The 24,339-nt window shown below is 38.9% G+C and overlaps 1 protein-coding gene across 8 annotated transcripts in view; it reads right to left on the bottom strand.

The window, feature by feature from the left end:
• Positions 1–24,339, bottom strand: part of hace1 (HECT domain and ankyrin repeat containing E3 ubiquitin protein ligase 1) — a 69,067-nt gene that overhangs the window by 20,166 nt on the left and 24,562 nt on the right. For 6 of the 8 annotated variants that reach the window (XM_059982320.1, XM_059982323.1, XM_059982322.1 and 3 more), the window contains 11 exons: positions 23,880–23,986; positions 23,029–23,275; positions 21,113–21,459; positions 19,144–19,212; positions 18,973–19,060; positions 18,272–18,383; positions 14,436–14,533; positions 10,588–10,675; positions 10,252–10,401; positions 8,238–8,434; positions 165–296 (listed from right to left, as the gene is read on the bottom strand). In XM_059982320.1, coding sequence (XP_059838303.1) covers positions 165–296; positions 8,238–8,434; positions 10,252–10,401; positions 10,588–10,675; positions 14,436–14,533; positions 18,272–18,383; positions 18,973–19,060; positions 19,144–19,212; positions 21,113–21,459; positions 23,029–23,275; positions 23,880–23,986 — 1,635 coding nt within the window. The remainder of the gene's footprint in view (positions 1–164; positions 297–8,237; positions 8,435–10,251; positions 10,402–10,587; positions 10,676–14,435; positions 14,534–18,271; positions 18,384–18,972; positions 19,061–19,143; positions 19,213–21,112; positions 21,460–23,028; positions 23,276–23,879; positions 23,987–24,339) is intronic. The other 2 variants (XM_059982324.1, XM_059982325.1) reach the window with 1 other exon arrangement.

The following is a 24,339-nucleotide window of genomic DNA, read 5'->3' as shown; positions in this document are numbered from 1 at the left end:
CTCTTCTAAAAGAACAGACAGAAATGTGGAAAAAATTCAGGGGAAACACATGATCATCTCAAGTACTCCTTGCTCTCATTATTATTTTATTCTTGTTCCACTCCTTAATCACATATTAGTTATAACCATGGTTTAGCAAACTGCAAAGCACAATGAGCACTTACCAGTTCATATTCATCAAAAAGCTGAACTAGGGATGCTGGGATGAACAGGTGAAAGCCTTGCAAAAATGCATTTATCTGAGGCTGAATAGCACGAGTCATTCTTAATTCAGTAACCAGCTGGACGTACTCAGCCTACAAAGAAAGGGTAGCTATTTAATGGTCTGCAAATTGGAAGTCCATTAGCTGAAATAATGCACAGAGATGAACAAAAATAGCACTTCTATGCATTCAATCCTTTCAATTATCTTTTAATCATTATAACAAGCTAGTCCTGCTGCGTTGTTAATGAATCAATAGTGCAATACAAAATGGTGGTATTAATAACTTAAAAAGGGATTCAATGTCAATACTGAAGCTTCCTGAACTTCTAGATTGTAGGGTTCAGATTCTAGATTGTGGAGATTGGGAAGGCAAAATACATTTGACATTCAATCAAGCAACAAAACAGGATTGTGAAAGCTTGCTTTATCCAGCACCCTGTACAACTTTAAACATTCAAAAGTAGAGGTAATTTACTTGGGAACATCTGCCTCGCATTCATACTCTTCATAAATCTATACAATCACCAAGAATTTGAGAAAGAACCTACTGAAAAACTGCCTTGTTTTTTGCCTTTTTACAAAATTATAATAATTAAAACATTACTGGCATTTTGGCACATACTTCAATTAGAATGAAAAAGTAATCAGAAAAGAAGACCACTGAATCCATTGGAAGTTTCTGATGACAAATTATTCTTTAATGAAAGAACAATTTCCTGAAACAAATATCACTGCTCAAATAAAACTGCAAAACCAAAAACATTATAGAGTCAAATGCAAAAGACCTGAATAGCTTTTAAATCACAAAGTTTTAAGACTTTTTCAGTCCAAAATGAATAAACACTTTTTCCTATAGTGAAATACATCCAGTATTTTGTTTTTCCAGTACCCAGTTTTGCTGTTTGCTCATTCAACGAACTCTTTGCAACTTAATGCCTCTACAAACACAACTCATGATGGTGGCAAACAAGAATACGTGATTTTTCTGTCCCGTCATCCAAGTGCCAATAGTGGCACAGAGTAAAAGGAAAAGATATCAAACTATCAAAACATTAACAAGTGTGGAAGTTCCAATAAAGTATGGGTTGAAGATAACCATATGACATAGGAGAAGAAATAGGCTGATTTATAATCCCTCTCAATCCAATTCTCTTGCCTTCTCACTGTACCTTTTACAAGAGCCTATCAACCTCCACTCTGAATATACTCAATGACTTGGCCCCCACAGCTGTTTGTGACAATGAATTCCACAGGTTAACCACTCTCTGGCTAAAGAAATTCCGTCTCATCTCTGTTCTAAATAGATGTCAAGTCACTTTTATATTGTCATTTTGACCATAAACTGCTGGTACAGTACACAGTAAAAACGAAACATTCCTCCAGGACCATGGTGCTACATGAAACAACACAAAACTACACTAGACTATGCAAGACACTAGACTACATAAAACAACGCAAAAACTACACTAGACTACAGACCTACACAGGACCACATAAAATGCACAAAACAGTTCAGGGCAGTGCCATAATTAATTATTAATAATTAATAAAGACAATAGGCACAGTAGAGGACAGATTTCAATATAATAATAAATGATGCAGATGTCAGTCTAGGCACTGGGTATTGAGGAGTCTATTGGCTGGAGGGGAAGAAACTGTTGCACAGTCTGGTCATGACAGCCCGAATGCTTTGGTACTTTTTCCCAGATGGCAGGAGGGAGAAGAGTTTGTATGAGGGGTGCGTGGGGTCCTTCACAATGCTGTTAGTTTTGTGGGTGCAGCATGTGGTGTAAATGTCTGTAATGGCGGGAAGAGACCCCGATGATCTTCTCAGCTGAACTCACTATCCGCTGCAGAGTCTTGCGATCCAAGACGGTGCAATTCCCAAACCAGGCAGTGATGCAGTTGCTCAGGATGCTCTCGATACATCCTCTGTAGAATATGGTGAGGATGGCGAGTGGGAGATGGACTTTTCTCAGCCTTCGCAGGAAGAAGAGACGCTGCTGGGCTTTCTTTGTTATGGAGCTGGTGTTGAGAGACCAGGTGAGATTCTCCGCCAGGTAAACACCAAGAACTTTGGTGCTCTTAACAATCTCAATGGAGAAGCCGTCAATGTTCAGCAGAGAGTGGTCACTCCATGCTCTCCTGAAGTCAACAACCATCTCTTTTGTTTTGTTCACATTCAAAGACAGGTTGTTGGCTCTGCACCAGTCCGTTAGTCGCTGCACCTCCTCTCTGTATGCTGACTCATCGTTCTCGCTGATGTGTCATCGGCGAACTTGATGATGTGACTCAAGCTGTGCATTGCTACACAGTCGTGGATCAACAGAGTGAACAGCAGTGGACTGAACACACAGCCCTGTGGGGTCCCCATGCTCAGTGTGATAGTGTTGGAGATGCTGCTTCCGATTCGGACTGACTGAGGTCTCCCAGTCAGGAAGTCTAGGATCCAGTTGCAGAGGGAGGTGTTCAGGCCCAGCATTTTCAGCTTTCCAATCAGGTACTGTGGAATGATTGTGTTGAATACTGAATTGAAGTCTATGAACAGCATTCAAACATACATGTCTTTTTTGTCCAGGTGGGTATGTGTCTTTTTTGTCCCTGTATCATGAAGCTCTGCCCTCTAATCCCAGACTCACCCAATATAGGAAACATCCAAAATATAAACGTTCAATATTCCATAAGTTTCAATGGGATCCCCATCATTCTTCTAAACACAAGTACAGGCTCAGAGCCATCAAATGCTCCTCATACTTTAACCCTTTCATTCCCAGAATCATTCTTGTGAATCCACTCTTGCCCCTCTCCTTGGATAAGGGGCCCATAATTGCTCACAATACTTCATGCAGTCTCACCAATGCTTTATAAAGACTCATCATTACATCCTTGGTCCTGTATTCTAGTCCCAACAAAATGAATGTTAAAATTACATTTGCCTTCCTTATCAACAACTCATCCTGCAAATTAATCTTTAGGGAATCCTGCACAAAGACCCACAAATCCCTTTGCACCTCTTTTTTTTTAAATTTTCTCCCCATTTAGAAAATAGTTCAAGTAAAATGCATGACCTTACACTTCCCTACACTACATTCCACTTGCCACTACTTTGCACATTCTCCCAATCTGTCCAAGTCCTTCTGCAGACTCCCTGCTTCCTCAACACTACCTTTCCCTCTGCCTATCTTTGTATCAACTGCAAACTTGGACAAGAAGCCATCAATTCTGTCATCCAAATCACTGGCATAACATGAAAAGCAGTGGACCTAACTCTGACTCCTGCTGAACACTTGTCATCAGCAGCAACCAGAAAAGGCCCGCATTATTCCCACTTTTTGCCTCCTGCCAGTCAGCCAATCTTTATTCAAGCTAGTGCTGCCTCATGTGTAGCACCTTGTCAAAGGCACATCCACTGACTGACCTTTCCTCAAAGAATTCCACCAGATTTGACAGGCAATATTTCCCTTAAGGAAATCATATGGTCATTGGCCTATTTTATCATGAGCTTCAAAAGTATAAAAACTCACCCTTAATAATGGACTTCAACATCATCCCAACCACTGAAGTAAGTCATACTGGCTTAAAATTCCCCTTCTTCTGCTTCCCTCCCTTCTTAAAAGAGTGCAGTGGCATTTGCAATTTTCCAGTCCTCCAGAACCATTCTAGAATCTAGTGGTTCTTGAAAGATCATTACTAATGCCTCCACAATCTCTTCAGCTACACTTTTCAAAATCCTGGGGTCTTTTCATCTGGTTGAGGTAATTTTGCTACCTTCAGACCTTTCAGCTTCGAAAGCAACTTCTGCTTATTATTAGCAATTACACTCACCCTGCTCTCTGACACTCAAATTTCTAGCATTCTGCTATTGCATCCCACAGCGCAAATTGAGGCAAAGTAAATGTATTTTGCCATGTTGCCAAAACAATCTGCCATTTCTGTGTCCCCCATTACTAGCTCTCCAATGTCATTTTCCAGTGGTCTAATATACATTCTCGCCTCTTTTTTACTCTTTATATATCTGAAATAACTTCTGATATCCTTTTACATTATTAGCTAGCTTTTCTTATTTCACCATTTCTCTGCTTATGGCTTTTTAGTTGCCTTCTATTGTTTTCTAAAACTTTTCCAATCCTCTAACTTCCCACTAATTTTTGCTACATTCTATGCCCTCTCTTTTCCTTTTATGCTGTCTTTGATGTCCCTTGTCAGCCACAGTTACCTCATCTTCCCTTTGGAGTGTTTCATCTTTGGGATTTACCTTCCTGCACCATCCAAATTCCAGCCATTGCTGTTCTGCCATCATCTCTGCTAGCATCCCAGTCAACTTTGGCCAGCTTCTCACCTATGCCTCTGTAATTCCCTTGACTCTATTGTAATAATGATACAGCTGGCTTTATCTTCTCCCTCTTAAACAGCAGGGTGAATTCTATCATATTATGATTATTGCCCCCTACTCAAATTTGGTTCATTACACAACACCCAAACCAGAATTACCTTTCCCCTAGTGCACTCAACTACAAGCTGCTCTGAAAAGCCATCTCACAGGCTTTCTACAAATCCCCTTTCTTGCAATCCAGTACCAACCAATCTACTTGAATACTGAAGTCCCCCATGACTACTCTAACTTGCCCCTTTGAGGGCAACACACACAAAATGCTGGATGAACTGAGAAGATTAGGCAACATCTATGGAAATGAATAAACAGTCAACATTTCAGGCCAAGGCCCTTCTTTAGGACTTCTACATGCATTTTCGCTCTCACACTGTAATCTCTATCCCACATCCTGGCCACTATTTGGAGGAGTGTGTATAACTCCTATCAGGGTCTTTTTACCCTTGCAGTTTCTTAACTCTACCCACAAGGATTCAACATCTTCCAATCCTATGTCATGTCTAAGGATTTGATTTCATTGTTTAACAACAGAGCCACCCCACCTCCATCTGTCTACTTGCTTGTCCTTTTGATACAATATGTATCCTTGGATATTAAGGTCTCATCTATGATCTTCTTTCAACCTCACTCAGTGATGCTGATTTCAGCTCATTCCACTGACTGCAGTTTTTTCCTATCATCTGCTTGTCCTTGCTCACAGTCACACTACACTCCGCACTGCCGAGTCTTTCAAAGGCAGAGGAGGTGGAGTATGCTTCATGATTTGTACACCCTGTGGTGTACAAACACAGCAGTTCTGTCTCAGTTCTGTTCACCCGACCTGGAACAACTTGCGATTCCTCTGCAACTGAATACTTGACTTCCTAACCAGAAGATCACCATCTGTGCAAATTGGTAATAATATCTCCTCCTTGCTGACAATCAACACTGGCACACCTCAGGGACGTGTGCTCAGCCCAGAACTCTACTCTTTCTACACCCATGACTGCATAGCTAGGTAAAGCACAAGTAGCATCTATAATGATACAACAGTTGCTGGCAGAATTTCAGACGGTGACAAGATGACGTACAACAGTAAGATATATCAGCTAGTTGACTGCTCTCACAGCAACATCCTTGCACTCAATGTCAGTAAGATCAAACAGCTGATTGTGGACTTCAAAAAGGGTAAGACAAGGGATCAGAAAGGGGAAAAGTGAGCAATTTCAAGTTCCTGGGTGCCAATATCTCTGAGGATCTAAACGGGACCCAACGTATCAATGCAGCTACAAAGACAGCACAACAGTGGGAGTTTGCGGAGATTTGGTTTGTCACCTAAAGCACTTTCAAATTTCTACAGTTGTACTGTTGAGAGCATTCTAACTGGCTGCATCACTGTCTGGTATGGGGGGGGGGGGGGGAGGGGGTGTTGGTGGCTACTGCACAGGATCGAAGTAAGCTCCAGAGAGTTGTAAACTTAGTCAGCTCCATCACCGGCACTAGCCTTCGTAGTATCCAGGTCACCTTCAACGAGCGATGCCTCAAAAGGCAGTATCCATTATTAAGAACCCCCATCACCCAGCTCATGCCCTTTTCTCATTGCTACCATTAGGAAGAAGATACAGAAGCCTGAAGGCACACACTCAACAGTTCCTCTCTATTATTACAAATAGCGTTGGACTGCTGCTGCAAAGTCAACAAACGACACAACATATGCAGGTAATATTAAACCCGATTCTAATCTACTTACATACCAACTACCCCATCCTCAGCCCTATCACTTTGGTTTGCATACCCTTGCAAGATTAGTTTAAACCCTCCCCAACAACTCAAGCAAATCTGTCCACAAGGACAATGGTCGTCCTTGGCTCAAATAAAACTGACTCCCGGGAAGGCTTGTTCTTTTCTAATAGCTCCTGCCTTGCAACGATGTCTCTCTTTCACTCACTACTTCAAATTGTGACTCACTCCCGACAAGACTTGCTCCTTTCAAATGTCTCCCTACATGCAATGATATCTCTCTCTCTCTACTTCAAATTAATACAATAGACAATAGGTGCAGGAGTAGGCCATTCAGCCCTTCTAGCCACCATTCACTGTGATCATGGCTGATCATACACAATCAGTACCCCGTTCCTGCCCTCTCCCCATATCCCTTGACCCCGCTATCTATAAGAGCTCTATCTAACTCTCTCTTGAATGCATCCAGAGACTTGGCCTCCACTGCCTTCTGGGGCAGAGCATTCCACATATCCACCACTCTCTGGGTGAAAAAGTTTTTCCACATCTCTGTTCTAAATGGCCTACCCCTTATTCTTAAACTGTGGCCTCTAGTTCTGGACTCACCCATCAGCCGGAACATGCTTCCTGCCTCCAGTGTGTCCAATCCCTTAGTAATCTTATATGTTTCAATCAGATCCCCTCTCATCCTTCTAAATTCCAGTGTATACAAGCCCAGTCGCTCCAATCTTTCAACATATGACAGTCCCGCCATTCCGGGAATTAACCTTGTGAACCTACGCTGCACTCCCTCAATAGCAAGAACGTCCTTCCTCAAATTTGGAGACCAAAACTGCACACAATACTCCAGGTGGGGTCTCACCAGGGCCCTGTATAGTTTGCAGAAGGACCTCTTTACTCCTATACTCAATTCTTCTAGTTATAAAAGCCAGCATGCCATTAGCTTTCTTCACTGCCTGCTGTACCTGCATGGTTGCTTTCATTGACTGATGTACAAGAACACCTAGATCTTGTTGTACTTCCCTTTTTCCTAACTTGACTCCATTTAGATAGTAATCTGAAAAGAAAAATAGATAGATAAAAAGAAAAATAGAAAAATAGATAGTAATACAACATCCAGGTAAGGATAGCCTTGGGTAGTTGTAGTCAATTGAGACCTTTGAAGTGAGACCACCGGAACCAACTTAGTTCACTGCAGACAAGATAGTGTGTAACCAACCTAGATGAACATAGCCTCCCTTTACACAATAGGGGGTGCCAGAGGCAGATAAGATAGGAATAACAGAAGGATGAGAAATACACCCAACAACTAAGGGGCAATTGTTATACTGACTAAAACATGTTCTTGCTTGACAGCGTGTAGTTTCTATTGACTTTTAACTTTATTGTGAATGGTAAAGAATTCAAACAATTTACCAAATGGTCAATAACCGTAATTGATAAGCCAATTCTGTATAAAAATAGCAGTTTTCCAGTTAGATTTCAGAACAGTGTGGGTGACAGAGGCCATTCTGTTCTCCTTGTGCACAAGTAATATGAAATACGTTTGAGTCATAAGAGTACACGTGTTCTGGACCCAGTTACTTTATTATCAGCGTAGATAAAAATAATATCACAAATAATATACTATCGCACATTTGACCAAATCATTGTTTTGGTGGTTGTTATATTCAGTATTATCTGTTTGTTGCCCTCTGATACTTACACAAGATTCAAAAGCCCCTTTGCAAATGAAGTATTCACTGACTTAAGGTAACTTAAGGTAAAATCTGGAATCTACATACTGACCAATAAAGTCTTCACTAATCAGTAAACGTTGCAACCCTCAGTCCACATCAACTGTAATACAATTAATGGCCAAAGTTGATGTGCAAAAAATGTCTGTCACGTGAAAAGAAAAAAATATTATCATAGCCAACTTACCTTATTTTCCTGTGTCACAAGTATACTTATGCCTCCTGGTTTTAAAGGTACTTCTTCCATTGCGCCAAATACATCAGTCTCCACAGAAAAAGTAAGTTCCAGCCCAAGGTCACTAATATCATTATCCAGAATCCACTGAAGGTTTTTGGCATACTCTGGGTCAATGGATGCCACATCTTGATAATTTACAGGGATACCTGAAAACATATACACACCAGGACAAACTTTAAGCCACAAAATGCTATGGTGCCAAGTAGATGCAGAAATCTAATTATGAATCCAACTAAAGTTAAGTCCTTGTACATGTATGTCATTATCCGATCTTAAGACACACTTCAATTCTGTAATGATTTTGAAGTGTAACCCAAGATTACTCTAGTTTTTCACTCAGGATTCTTGTTTGATAATAATTGATTTTCTTTTTGCCTGCCTTTGATGAATCCAACATTGTGACCTTCTCTTATCTACATGTCACAATGGGACATGGATGCAGATCTGGGCTGAAAGTGCCAGATGGAATTCAATCCAGTAAAGCGTGAAGTGATAAATTTTGCAAGGTTGATCTTGAAGGGTTAATGGCAGGATTCTTAACAGTGTGGTGGAACAGAAGAATCTTGAAGTTCACATCCACAGATCCCTCAAAGTTACCACGCAAGTTGATAGGTTGTTAAGAAGCCTCGGGTGTGCTGGCCTTCATAACTCGGGACTGAGTTCAAAGCATGGAGAAATGTTGCAGCTCTATAAAACTTCAGTTAGACCACACTGATCAGTACTGGCTGCCTTACTTTAGGGACAGTGCTGAAGAGATTTACTGGGATGCTGCCTGGATTAGACAGCATGTCTTATGAGGAAAAGTTAAGCAAGCTAGAGCTTTTCTCTTTGGAGAAAAGGAGGATAAGAGGCAACTTTAAAGAAGTGTACAAGATAATTACAGGCATAGATAGAGAGGAAAGCCAGCACCTTTTTCTCAAAGCAGCTAATATGAGACTGCACACTGTTAAGGTGATTGGAGGGAAGTATGGGGCGGGGGGGAATATCAGAGGCAAGTTTTTTTTAAAACATATAATGTGTGTGTGGAAAGCCCTGCTAGGAGTGCTGGTTAAAGGCCAACACATTAGGGACATTTGAGAAAAACTTAGATAAGCACATGGATGAAAGGGATCAAAGACAAGTGCAGGTCTATGTGGGAGAATCTTAGTTCAGCACATAGATAAAAGAGAATGCAGGGCTATGTGGGAGGGAAGGCTTACATTCAACTTGGGGGAGGTTAAAATGTCAACACAACATTGTGCCCAAAGGACATACACTGTGCTGTACTGTTCTACATCTTGTTCTATGTTTTTTTGCTTCTCACATTCTCCTCGTGACACTATTCCAGCTCAACCAGAAGGATAAAAGAGATGACTATCGATCAATACACCATTTACAAAGGCCAAATGGATCAGTGGTGATAGCATAGAAATAAATCTTTTGTGATAATAAACTTCAAATACATTACTTGAACAGTCTTTAATCTCTCAACTTTCTCACCACAATAATTTGTTCAGAAACCCAACCCTCAGAACATGAGGGAGACCTCTGCATTCAAGATCAATAGGCATTAATATACTTGTCAGTCTTTTATACAGTCCCCTTCAAACTTACTGACCCTATGAAATCCCACAATACCTTAATTAAAATCTCTTTTGATCAAACTTGTTGCCACCTTTTTTGGATTCAACTTCAAGTTATGTTTCTATGAAAAACCTTGAGATGCTAGCTTATGTTCCAGATGAAATCAAATTTTTACTGCTGTTTACAAAAGGCAGCTTCCCTCAGCCTTAAAGACTATATTCACGTCTTCCTTTTTGTTTCCATTTCCATTGGGGATGGGCTGTACTTTCGTCACGTACATGTGTGATCCAAACCCAAAATAACACTAGTTGTTGTTTAGTTTCCCATCCATAAATGGTTAACACTTGAAAACCAAAGAACAGTTCAAATTACAATATGAATTTCCAAACAGGATTCTTACCAAGTATATGTTTGTAAAATGAACGTGTAAAGTAGATGTTAACCAGTTGTCGGTGATAAAGTGCCAAACCCAGAATTTGCCCTGCAAATCGGAAGTAATTCAAATGGTCTGGATTCACGGAGGAATTGCTGTTTGGCTGGAACGTAGTTCCTAAATAAAAAACAGTTAACTTACTTCCTTGATTTAATTGATAAAGCAAATATATACTCAAAGAACTTTTGTTCAAAATTTACATTAAAATATTCATCAACAAATTGAAAAGGTTGAAAATTTTAAAATCTCAAATCAATATTGAATAATGAAGGTAGCTTTTATCAGTGTATCAGGAACACATACCATCCGCTGACTGAGTGAAGAGTGCATAGTCTGGGTTAATTATTTCACTGGACAGTATGTCGAACCATTCACGCACCACTCCTTGGCCCTGAATATGAAAAGGGGAAGTATTCAAAGGGAAAATTTAACAGTAGGATTCATAGTCCTTTACTCACATTCCCCTTTCAGAAAATTATGCCCAAATCCATCTTAGTTGAAGCAATTGAAAACCCTTTCCATATGACCATATGACATAGGAGCAGAAGTAGGCCATTCGGCCCATTGAGTCTGCTCTGCCATTTATCATGGGTTGATCCAATTCTTTCAGTCATCCCCACTCCCTTGCCTTCTCCCCCCATTCCCTTTGATGCCTTGGCTAATCAAGAACCTGCCTTTCTCTGCCTTAAATGCACCCACTAGCTTGGCCTCCACAGCTGCTTGTGGCAACAAATTCCACAGACTCACCACCCTCTGACTAAAGTAATTTTTCCACATCTCATCTCTGTTCTGAATGGACATCCTTCAATCCTGAAGTCATGCCTCATTCAGGCCTTTTAACATTTGGATACTTTCAATACAGTTTAGAAAATTTCGCAATAACTTCCAAAATCATTGTGATCGGGAAATCAGATTTACAGCGTAAAGGAATTGTTCATCCCACTGTGCTCATGCCAGCTAAAAAGTGATTTTAAGTTAATCCTACCTCACAGCTCTTGAAGTATTTACTCATTTACCTGTATACACTGTCCTTAGGATATGAAGGAGTTCTGTTCCGACAGACATCTGGACACTAATTTGCCCATAGGTCAGTAAATACACAATTTACTGATACTTTAATCATAGCTCCACTGTAGTACAATGAATTGTGATGGAAGCTAATTAACATTAGCATGTATTTGTCTTCCATTGCCTGGCTATGATGGTAAATAATGAGGATGTTAGAGTACACTCTTCTAGGGCTCCCAAGGCACAGGTGTCAATTATTACCAACATTTCTATGACAAACTCTGCAACCTTTTTCAGGGATAATGCCCGAGTGTAGTCCGGTGATATTTATACTCCCTCCCCCACCCCCCATCAGTCCCTCCTGGTTGGTTAGTCCCCATCCAATCAGCAGGTTTCTGCTCTCCTACATCGTTTGCAATCAAATTCCAGTTCTTCCTTACAGCAAGACCTTAGTCTTTGTTAAAATTCTTATCCTTTAGTTTTATTTCAAGAAAGCCTTGCTCTGAGTAAGAACTAGAATTCCATTGTAAACAAAGCAGGAGAATGGAAACCTGATTGGATGAAGACTAACCAATCAGGAGGGACGAACTACAGGGGTATAAATGCCACCGGATTAGATATCCCCAGGCATTATCCCTGAAGAAGATGGAAGAGTTTGTCATCGAAATGTCGGTTATGATAGATACTTGCACCTGGCTAAAAGCCCAAGAAGAATTTATTCATCATATATGCCAGGAAAGCACTAGATCCTTTTTCAGGATGTTACAGTGCTTTTGCCAAAGTATCAAAAAAAAAATTGCTTGTCAATTTCCAAAGCAATTCTAAAGTGACCTCCTGCCATGAAACTGGCAGACTGTGGTCTTAAAAGATGATAGTACCTGATGCAACCCACACAAAATGTTGGAGGAATCCAACAGGTCAAGCAGCATCGATGGACATTAATAGATGGTTTGAGAAGGACGGGGGAAGATGCCAGAACAAAATTTGGGGGCGGGGGAGAGGGGGAAAAGCTAGCTGGAAGGTGATAGGTGGAGCTAGGTGGGTGGGAAAGGTCAAGGGTTGGACCACAGGAGAAAGGGAAGGAGGAGATAACTCAGGGGAAGTAATAGGCAGGTGAGAAGTATTATAAGTCAGTAGGGAATAGAAAGGGAAGGGAGTATTTGTTTAGGAAGGAACAATCAATACTTATGCCATCAGGTTTGTAGGGTACCCAGACGGATTACAAGATATTGTTCCTCCACCCTGAGGGTGGCCTCATCTTGGCAGAGGTGGTCATGCACTGACACATCAGAAGGGGAATGGGAATTGGAATTAAAATGTTTGGAAACAGGGAAGTCCCACTTGTGGTGGATGGTATGAGCGGTCCTCAGTTTACAACGGTCTTGCCAATGTAGCGGAGACTGTATCGGAAGCACTGAACGCAGTAGACAACCCCAGCTGATTCACTGGTGAAGTGTTGCCTCACCTGAATGGACTGTTTGGGGTACAGAATGGAGGTGAGGGAGATGTATAGGCAGGTATTTATACATTAGGCCACTTGCAGAGACAAGTGCAAGGAGGGAGATAAGTTGTGAAGGACAAATGGACAAGGGGATCGCGGAGGGAGCGATCCTTGCAGAAAACTTGGGGGGGGGGGGGAGGGTTGTGAGTAAAGATGTAGGATCCCATGGATATGGCAGAAGTTGCAGAGGATAATGTGTTGGATAGAGAGACTGATGGGGTGGTAAGGACAAGAGAGGTTCTATCAAAATTAAGGCCGCGAGAAGGTGAAGTGAAAAAAGGAAATGCGAATGAGGATAGCATCAATAGTAGTGGGAAATCACATTCTTTAAAGGAGGTCATGTCGGAGATTCTGAAACTTGGTGCATTGGGAACAGATATGGCAGAGGCAAAGAAACTGGAAGGGAACAGCATTTTTACAGGAGGTAGGGTGGGAAGAGATAACCATAGGAATCAGTAGGTTGGCTCAGAGATCGAAACAGAAAGATCAAGAAAGGGAAGGGAGGTGTCAGAGATGGACAAAGTGAATTTAAGGGTAGGGTGAAAGTTAGTAATCTGACTAACTAGATCTGTTGCATAATTTAGCTCAAACTGTTTGTAAACCAGGGACTGCCAGCACTATCTCCTCCCTTGTTCTAACCATAACAAAATTTTCTATCCAGGTTTTTTTGAGAGAACTGAGGCTCAAAGGTATCCTGGAAATTTCAGCTATCAACTCACATTCTATCAAGAGAGATCCATTCAACATAAACATAATCAATTATTTAGCATACTGACAATTATAGCGATGAAAAATCAATCTGCATGTAAAGCAGGCCAATGCACATAAATACTTAAAACTTTTCTAATATTATTCTGTCAAATTGTTTCTTCAATATTACCGAAGCATTGAAAGTGACTGGCCAGATCTCGCTTTCAAATGGCAGAGGGTCAATGAATTTCTTTATCTTGAATTTATGTGTTAATTATCTGAATAATTTTAACAAAACTTCTCAGTAGAATTAAATTAGGATCAATAAATTTACATACTGTTTTCTAAACCATACCTTGGAGGAATGAGGGCCTTATATGGGTGTACTAAATTAAGGAGCTCAAATATAGAAGAAAAGTTATAGAAGATAACTAAAACCAGATTGGGTTAAGAGATAGGAGTCCTAGAGGAGTCCTAAACAAAAGGATGGTTGAAATCAGGAATACTGCTTAAAGGTATAGCTGGTACTCTCAACGTTTTTGAATACAGGCAAGTCTTCGATCAGCAGGGCACAAAATGTTGCCAGTGTATTTGTATTAAGGATTAGTAGACATGGATGTTTGATGGTTGGTATGAACGTGGTGGGCCAAGGGGTCTTTTTAAATACCAACTGATTTAATTGTTTCAGCAAGAATACTGTAAGGAATTAGGAAAATGAACTGATCAAACATAATATATTAAGTTTCTCAGAGCCCATCATAAATTTCAATGTACAAATTTTAAATGGTAACCATAATTGAAAACATTAACACACTATTCACTTAAATGTTACAATATCACTGCTGACATCAAAATTATATAACAATTTGATAACAATGTATTTGTAAAATGCATTGAATTACATAGGTGCCAGAAATTACTTAAATCATTCTGAAAGGGAAACAATGCATACCATCCCTTCTTCTCCATGAAAACGCACAGCGACACCTTGTTTCAATTTTTCATAGCTTGCTTTTGAAACAACCTCACAACTACTCTGGAAAATTGAATCTACAAAAACAGAATCTATGTTATTGCAATTTCCAAAGAGTTAGAAAATTGATGTGACAACAAGTTATGATATAGCCAAGCTCGCAACTGAGGAGTGTGCCAGAGGTCATGCTGAAATAATAGCATTACCCAAGGCACTAATATCAAGGGAAATCCTGCCTCAAGGCATTAAAAAAACTAACTTAACAATACAATATTATTGTTAAAGTTTCCAAAGGGTACGGAAATCGAAGTGATCAACTGATGTGACAACAAATTATGATGTACACTGCTGGATGTAATGGCCTTCAAATCTTCCTTGTACACAAATCAGACCCAAACTTATAACTGAACTTCTGATTAACAGTCCCTCAGCAGCCTTTTTCCTCTAATCTAATTAGTCACGCAAAGCTGCCAATAACAAAGCAAAAGTTCTTTCCTAGTTCTAACATCAATTTTTTTTTCCACCTCACGTGGGGAACTGGAGTACAAGCTTATCCTCCAAGGATGCTCTGCACATGCACCTGTTCATCACAGTTTTATTATTTAAGGGGGAATAGGATTGACAGTCTATTGTCAATAAACCAAATGATCTCCTACACTACGAAGAGATATAATATTGCATACAATAAAGCAATTTTAAAATATGCTTCAGAATTTTGGTCTGGGTTATTAATTTCACACAGAGATCAGGCAAGTTTTTAGATTTTCTTTTGGCTATGCATATGCAAACTATTATTTACATACATGTCATTTATTTACATGACACGCAGCAACTTCCAGCAAGAAAGCACACAGTGAAAACACAAGTTAAGGAAGATGTCAGAAATTCCATGCTTTGCCAAAAGGTACATGATAATGGCATTTTGTTGCCCAGCTCAACATTTAGACATATTAAATTGCTTTACATTGCTGTGTCAACAAATAGGTAATAAGCAAAGCATGCTCGAGCTTGCCAAATCTATGATATGCAGTAGATTCCAGTTAATCAGGCTATCAGTTAATTGAGCAGTCACTTATTTGGGACAAGAGACTGTTGCCAAACAGTTTCTAAATAATGTCAGTCGCGTGCACTTGCATGGCCTCTAGACACTAAACAGTTTATAAATAGCATCAGTTGCATATTTGTGTTCAAAAGGCACTAATTTTTATCAGTGATAGTGAGAAATAAGCAGGAAGACAAATCAGGACTATTTTCCTCACTGTGGTTTCATGCTTTCAGGTGCCAGGTGCCAGAAACAGCCAGCAGTAAAAATGGAATGATTTTATGGCTTCAACGAGTTAGGAACAATGAAAAATTTGAAGGTGTCAACAATCACCTTGAATATTACAATGAAAATGAACATACTGAGGATGCAATCGTCAATAGCATTGTTTCAAGGCTGTCCATTATCTGCACTCGGTGTCTGTGCTGATTTTGTTCATTCATGTAAATCGAAAGAACATGGTAGCATACACCGGATGAATTCCTTCATTGATAACTATTAGGAACTAATATAGTTTTATACTATTGTAGTAGTATTGGCTATGTTCTAATTTGTGCTTTATTTCATTTAAATACATAATTCATTACTCAGTCAAACTGTAGTTTGTCTGTTTTTAATAGCTTTTTAGCTATGTCCATGAAACTATGGTTAATTGGGGCAATATGTACTGGTCTCAATCCTTCCCAATTAACCGGAATCGACTGCATATCCAGTGTAATCCTGATTATTCCAAACTAACTTCTAGATATTGGAAAACTGAAAAACTAACCTTCACTACAAAATTGCCTAATATTTTCAGGTTTAAATTAATGATAGGAGACAGAAAAATATTTCCCATGACCCTTTTATCCCAATTTTTATTTTACTTTCCATGCGTGATTGGATATTGAAAATACTATAGTAACCAAAGCCCTGTCCCACCCTTCACACTATCCACTCTTCTCCAACCTCTCTGCAACTTAAAACCAACTTGCTTGCTCAGTTTCGCACTTCTGATGAAGTAACTTCAACCCAAAATTTTACCTCTTTCCCTAGCTACAGATGTTGGCTGACCTGTTGAGTATCTCCTGTATTTTTATTTTTATTTTTGTTTTTTCAAAAATACAATATATTAAAATTCAGCAGCCAATATTCACCTTAAGGACAAAAGAAATAAGAATAGCAGGTAGAAATACAGACTCAGAGGAGACTACACCAGCATTCAATAATGCCTAATCTTATTTTGATCACAGGGTCAACTTTCCTATATAATACCCATAAACTTTAATTTCCCTGTCATACAAAAATCTGTCTCAGCCTTCAAAATGTTCAACAACTCTGCCTGCTCTGTAGAAAATTTATAACTCTAATAGTCAGCCAGTCACTAAATCATTAAAATGACAAATATGTTAGCAAAAAGGAAAATAGTGTGGAGACTCACTTCAAAGCCACCATATAAACCAATGTTCCTATAATCCTGCTCAATCCTTCAGATAAAGAATGATAGAGGAAGGGAACAGAACCAATTTCTCTTTTTACCATTACAATCCCTATTCACTACGAAAAGAAATGGCAGTAAGTCTTGGAGCAGTGGCAGCACACCAATAGAACATTACAGCTAGGAACAATGCGCTGTACAATGCTATGCCAAACTCATTAAGATAATGCTGCTGAAATAAACAAATTGCTTCTACCTGCACACGGCCCATTTCCCTTTACTCTCCACCACAGAGCAACTTAAACACCTCTATAGGGTCTGCCCCCACCATCACGCCTGGCAGTGTATTCCTTGACCTGCACATCTCCTTTAAACTTTCCACCTCTTGCCTTAAATGCATGCCTTCCAGAAAAAAGATAATGGCTGTCTGCTCTACCCAAGTCTCTCATGAAAAGATAAACTTCTATCAGGTCTCCTATCAGTCTCCACCACTCCAGAAAAGAAACGAGATTGTCCAGCCTCTTTGCAGCACATGCTCTCTAATCCAGACAGCATCCTAGTGCCTTTTTCTGTACCTACCAACTTGTGCTGCCATTTTCAGAGAGCTACGAACCATAAGGTTCTTCTGTACATCAGTTCTATCCAGTGGCCAACCATTAACCGTACTTTCTTTTATATTTGACATCCCAAAATACACCATTTCATGCTTAACCAGATAAACCACCATTTCCCAAATACAAATTATCTATATCCCGCTGCATTCTTTGGAACTCCTACACTATCCACAATGGCACGTCTTCGTGTCATCTGCAGACTTGCACCCTTGCACATTTTCAATCAAGCTATTTACATAAAATTACACAAATAGCAGAGGTCTCCACAGAAAACCACTAATCACAGATCTCCAGCCAGATTAAATCCCAATGACCATTACCCTCTGCTTCCACGGGCAAACAAATTCTGCATCTAAATGGCTAAGTCACTGTGGATCCCATGTATCTTAAGTATTAGATAGAACCTGAAGCTAGCCACTTCTTTAAGTCCTTACAAGCTATCCTTTTATTAATGTATAAAAATTTTACAATTTTCATACATTCTCTCTGCCTCAAACAGCTGCCAAAAATGTAATACTTCATCTTCACTTGGAAACAGCAAAGTGGGAGAGAGAATTATGAAATTGGACAAGGATCATCACTGGATCAGGAAAGCTGCCAAAAGACAGCTTTCCTGGTTTGGGGATAATCCAACCTATCAAAATACAGCACAAATGCAGGCCCTTTTACCCCAGACCATGCCCACCACAGTAGCATTTTCAAATTAATTGTTATTACTATGGATAAAATAAACTTTGAGTACCTCGATGAACAAGCAAGATATCATTTTCATTAACAGGCCTGTGTACCATGTCAGAATCAGGATGATTAGCATGAAGATGTTCATAGAACCACTCACATCTATCTTTGAAGGCCTGGATGATAAGAATGAAAAATATTGAAAGAGTGAATATTGGTTCTCTGGAAAAAGACACAGGTCAAAATCCTCAGGTAAAAACAGGAAGGCTATAATCTCTTCATTGTTATCCAACATTGGACCTTGGTCATTATTCCCCACTGCTCCAAACTGGTTCAGGATAACGATAAAGGTTTCACAACTGGACAAGATCATTAAAGAGATAAAAAATTAGGAATAACAGAGAAAGTGTTCTCACTAGAAGCCAAATTTTCAGCCTGCCATTTCCTTCCATCTTCAGCTACAAAATAATTTACTGGCTAAATTTTAATATTAATTTTAGCTAGAATCAAAGGTTTGTATCACAAGCAGAGAAATGAATTTGTCAACTAAACTTCACAGATTACTAACAATGGGGGGAGAAAAACGCTACATTGGAATTAAGAGTATGACTTCAGTCAATCTTCTGAACACCCAGAGAAATAAAATAAGTGGTTAAATAGAACAGCTATCTGCTGTTTAAGATCAGAAATTGAGCTTGATAAAATCCCTACATTTTATAAATTTAGAAATTGAAGCAACATTTATAATGAGAAATTAACCAATACCTGTGCTTTGATGATGTGCATGAATCTTGACATCAACTCAGGGCACTCCAGAAGAAAGTGAAAGTGGTCAAATATTATTATAGGGTTTCTGCAGCAAATAATAATAATATTTTTAAAAGATAACTCCAATAAAGTAAACAACAAAGGAGACACCTGAAAACATCTGCTCACCTGGTCACAAAACATTTCAAAACGTCATCATGCCTACACACAAATTCAATGAAGCGAGGTGACGTCATTCTGTAAAAACAAAATGTAGGATACATCTTACACAATCAATGACACTAGAAAACAGCAAAAAAATGTGATCGCATGACTGAGGTGATAAGAATACAAAGGGGACACTAAGCTATGTAGTCATACATAAGGCATAAGAACTACCATCAGATGCTTAGGAGATCTAATGTGATCTAGCTGAATATCTTTGGTATTTTCAATCATTAACAGAAGGGAATTTCTCCTCAATTATAGACAATTCAAAGACAATGAATATATCCACAGTATACGTGATATTTTCTCTCCCAATGGGTATACTATTCCTAAAATGTTTTCAACTTTGTACTTATTTCCTTCATCCTCAGACTGTTATCATGTGGTCCTTTTCCACGCTCCTAAGCTTTCCAACTCGCTTCTTCAACTCTTCTGAAATCATCTCACACAATGTTCTGGAAACTCAACATTCTGATGACTTCTCATCCAGTAATTCTGAAACCATGCACCTCCTCCACTGTAACATTATTTGTTCCTCCATAATGAGCTTGACCAGCAGTGCTTTAAAATCATTTTAACAGTATCTGCCTTATTTCTAAACATCAGGTCTTACCTGAAGATCAAATCTATGTACTCTGTAATAACTAAGTTTCAGTGCAAATGCCGTTTAAAAATGGAACAAAGTAAATTTTAAAGAATTACAGGTATTGGAATTCTGCTGAGGTGAGTACTTGCAGCAATTTCTGGCTTTATTCTAAACTATTTGCCAGTTATTGTACAAGTGGAAAACACAAGTAGCAGCAATACATCTGCCCCTTAAGCCGGCTTTACCATTCAGACATGATACAAGCCTAAGCATAAAACCACTTTCCTACCCTAGCAGCATACCCCTCAAACCCTTGTTCTAGTATTTGTCAATTTCTACCCAGACAATATTTGACAAGTACCTCCACAACTTTCTGGAATGAAGAATAACAATACTTGTGACCTTCAATATTCCTCAACTTTGAAATGAGATACTGTCAATCTCACTAAGAGCTGTGCCCTACTTAAAAATTATTTTGTCATGAGCAAACGTAGCAATGGTACATAGTCACTTAATTCATCAATATAGATAATAAATTATCATGACCTGTGATAGCTCACAAATTACTGATTACCAATCAGAAAATAAAACATTTATTCCCACTCTTTTGTTAGCTAGGTGCCTTTTATCCATATCAGTAAATTGCTCCCAACCCTGAACTTGCATTTTATGCAATAATGTTTTCTGGCATCTTATCAAAGACCTTCTGATACTCATTATCTTACGCCTGCTGTTCCTTTATCCATCCTACCCACTATACCTTAAAATAAATCCAGCAAATGCATCAAATATTCCTCATAAAATCATGTTGATTCTAAAGATAGTTTCCTACTGTATCCCCAATGGTAGCTGCCAAGCTAATTGGCCTATGCTTTTATGCTTCCTGCCCCTCCCTTTTTGAACCTTTGCATCACATACATGATTTACCAGTCACATGGCATCTCAGCAAAATGTAGGGAATTTTGGAAGATTACAATAAACGTATTCACTAGCTTCGAAGTCATAAAATACATTTCAGGTCCAGGGAACTCGTCAATCTTAAGACCCATTCATTTGCCGATAATGAATTTTTGCTAGTTAGTAATTATTTTAAGCTCTTCCCTCACAAAATCCCCATGGTTAACTACTACTGAGATCTTTTGGTGTATTTTATTGTAAAAACCCATTTGGAACCTCTGTCATTTCTCAATTTTATTTATTAATGCCCCAATCTCATCTCCTAAGTGACAAACTTTAGATACTCTTTCTTTGTTGTAAATGGTTCTTATTCAGGCGGTTTTACCATACAAGCGGGGATGAAGTTGAAATTAAGGATACAACCAAAATTAATCCAAACTTTCTCACCCCTGTGGCATCTGACAGGAGCAACACATATAAAACGCTTGGATCACTGCACTGAGTCGATTTGCTGTCATAGAAATTACATCTAAACCATCTGAACTGGCATCCTGTATCTGATCTTCACTATCTTCTTCCTTCTCAGAGCTGGCACATTGATTTTCCAAGACCTCCTTCCTTACAGTATCAAGGGTCTGTGCATTTACGACAGCTCTCTGCTCTTGGGCTCTCTGCTTCAGTAAAATGGAAGCGATATTTTTGGTATCCATTGCAGAGTCTTCTTGATTTTTCTTCAGTTCAGTAGCAATGAGAACTAGCCACTCATCCAATGAATGCCACAGCAGCTCTAATGGCTGTAAAAGCAAAAAAAAAGTATTAAAAACCATCATGAAAACAGTACTTTATTGTGGAAGTTTTCTGCAAATTTAAGATTTACTAAGATTGATAATGCCAAAAATCAAGTACTGTATTTGACCCTATTTTCTGGAACCACATCAATCCTATTAAATGGCAATTGTAGTGATTCTTAACATCTTAGAAATGTTACAACGGGAAAACCAAAGACCTGCAGATCTCTGCCACATGAAGTTTTTCAGGTTTATGTGGGGATTTTCTAAGTTTTTTATGTTAAATATGGAGAAATACAGTGCTGTGCAAAAGGCTTGAGCGCATACATCCAGCTAGGGTGCCCTAAGGCTTTTGCACACTGTATTTGTCCATGTCAAGAGGAGAGCAAAGGACACACATAAAATGCTGGAGGAACTCAACTGGCCAGGCAGTATCTATTGGAATGAGTAAATAGTCAATGTTTTGGGCCGAGACCTTTCATCAGGACCATAGCTAATGGGTAGGGCTCATCATCAGCTTTGGAGATGGATCATTTGAATATATTCATGGCTGAGGCAGATAGACAATCAAGCTACAACATCTTAGGATTATATCGAAAATAAAGAATGGCTTTGTTGAGAAGACTCGATCTTATTTATTAGCACCCAATTGGCTTACTAAGGTTATGCCATTTAATGCTTTAAGTTTATCTCTCAACAAAAGAATCCTGTCCTTCAAAATGGTGCTATGGAACTTTTATTCTCCCAGTCCTTCAAAGAGGCCTGATAATATGTGCTCGAGTCACCTTAGAAAGACCAACATCCCAAAATACTGAAAATTGTTCTAATACAAGAATTAAAAAGAGGGTATTTTTCTGCTATTGAAAACAAGGAGCTGTATTTAAATCTCAAAACAATTTTCCAGGCCTACCCCTACATCCTTCAGTTCTTCAACATCTAGAATTCTAATGATCTCTACAGAAGAAATTTCACCTAGGCTGAGTCCTAATTTGCCTACCCTATATTTTTAACGTAGCTCTTTCATTGCCCACAGAGACTGGAATTATCTCTGCTCGACATTCAAGGACCTAACTACACTGATGGCTTGGACAGCCCTAATGTCTGGACTCTAGACCTCACTGGCTATCAAAATAGTTTAGTGAATTCAATTCTGTGCTGACAGTTGCAGCCTTATATTGGGTCACTGCAAACCCCTGGTAGCCAAGATCCCAAACGAGATCTGTACCTTGGGTCATGCTGAAATAATAGCATTGGCCTAGGCACTAGTATCAAGGGAAGGGAAGACCTACCTCAAGGTATAGTAAAAAAAAACTTAACAAAACAACTTTAAGAACCAGAGCAAATCAATGCTTTATTTGAAATATATTAACTAGAAGACTGCTTCAAAACTTAAAGCTGAAGATGCTTCATTTTGGAAAATTGAAACCATTTAATACATTAAAATTAAATGTTTTTTTTAAATCTGCAGATTCCTTGTGACACATCCCAGATAAGGGAAAGTAAAAGTTATCTAATTAAAGATTTTATGCTTCACATGACTTGTAAACATGTACATACTCTGTTAACCAAACTTACTTCTTTTTCAAGAGATGTCTGATTAATGTTTGCATGCTTTGTGAAATTCAGCTCTTTTACTTCAATCTTCCTAATAACGTCATACAATTTTCTGACCTTGAAAACTTGGCTTCGTGGAGTTTTATTTCCATTGTAAGCCATGTCATTTCCATTACTAGGAGAGGATGGGCCTAGGCGAAATACATGACAGAACAGACGCACTATCTTCAACAGACTCTTCATCTGTGCTTCGTAGTTACTTGATATACTGAGAAAAGAGAACTAGGATTTATAATCAGCCTGTAAAGGTTTTGTATAACAAATATTCCAAATAAATATTTTAATTGTTGCAGAATGGAATACACTCAGTCTGAATGAATATTAGCCAATTGGTATGTAGGAATTCAAAATAATAGGTCAATGTTCTTTGTGTTCATTACTACAATGATGTAGAAATAACAAATTCAAATACATACAAACCAAAAATACAGATGCATAATCACCTTTGCTGTTGCTTGAACATACCTATAACTAAATGTCCTATAACAATCAAATATTTTTGTAGAAGCAGCTTACAATACAGAACAGCTTTCTTCAGACCATTTTATCATATTGATTTTATCAGGTTAAAGTGCATTCAACTCGAAGGCTAAGCAATTAGTACTTTGGTCCTTCATTACTCTGGACATCTCACAATTATGCCTTAGATGATTACATTACAGATATGCACATACAGCTGAAGTAATTTGAAAAAAATATTTTGGAAACAATAGCCCAGACAATTTCTTACTAATTAGAATGCTATATTATGGGTGAAAAATGCAGGTCAGAATTAAAATATCTTTGGATGATAATAAAGCATGTCAACTCACCTGAGTAGTTTGTGACCATTTGTTGTGGCAACCTCAGCAAGACTGGTGAGGATCTTCTGATACTGGTTCTCATTCTGCGGGCACAAGTGCTCAAGAACCTTGCGTAACTAAATGCAAAAACTGACTTTTAGTCACTTAATTTGTCTAAGACACTTATAATGTATTCTGCAAAGCTACCAGAAATACAAAATTTGAAAAACTTGTAACAATCACTATCACAAGTGATAAGGTATTAGAAAACTAATGGGAGTAAAGGAAGACAAGCCACCAGGTCCAAGCGGCTTGCAGATCATTTTAAAGAAAGTGGCTGCAGAAATCACAAAGGAATTGGTTAAAGTGTTACAAAGTCATTTCCAGGAAGGTACCAACTGAAAAACTGCAAGTGTGACTCCATTGTTCACGGAAATAAGACAAAAAGCAGTTCGGGGTACAGTGAAAAATTCAGTCCTCTAAAGAACAT

This window comes from Hypanus sabinus, chromosome 10, assembly GCF_030144855.1.
Source record: "Hypanus sabinus isolate sHypSab1 chromosome 10, sHypSab1.hap1, whole genome shotgun sequence".
Taxonomy (NCBI): Eukaryota; Metazoa; Chordata; class Chondrichthyes; order Myliobatiformes; family Dasyatidae; genus Hypanus; species Hypanus sabinus.
The sequence above is the reverse complement of the archived record's forward strand: the minus strand, read 5'-3'. Positions and strand labels throughout refer to the sequence as shown.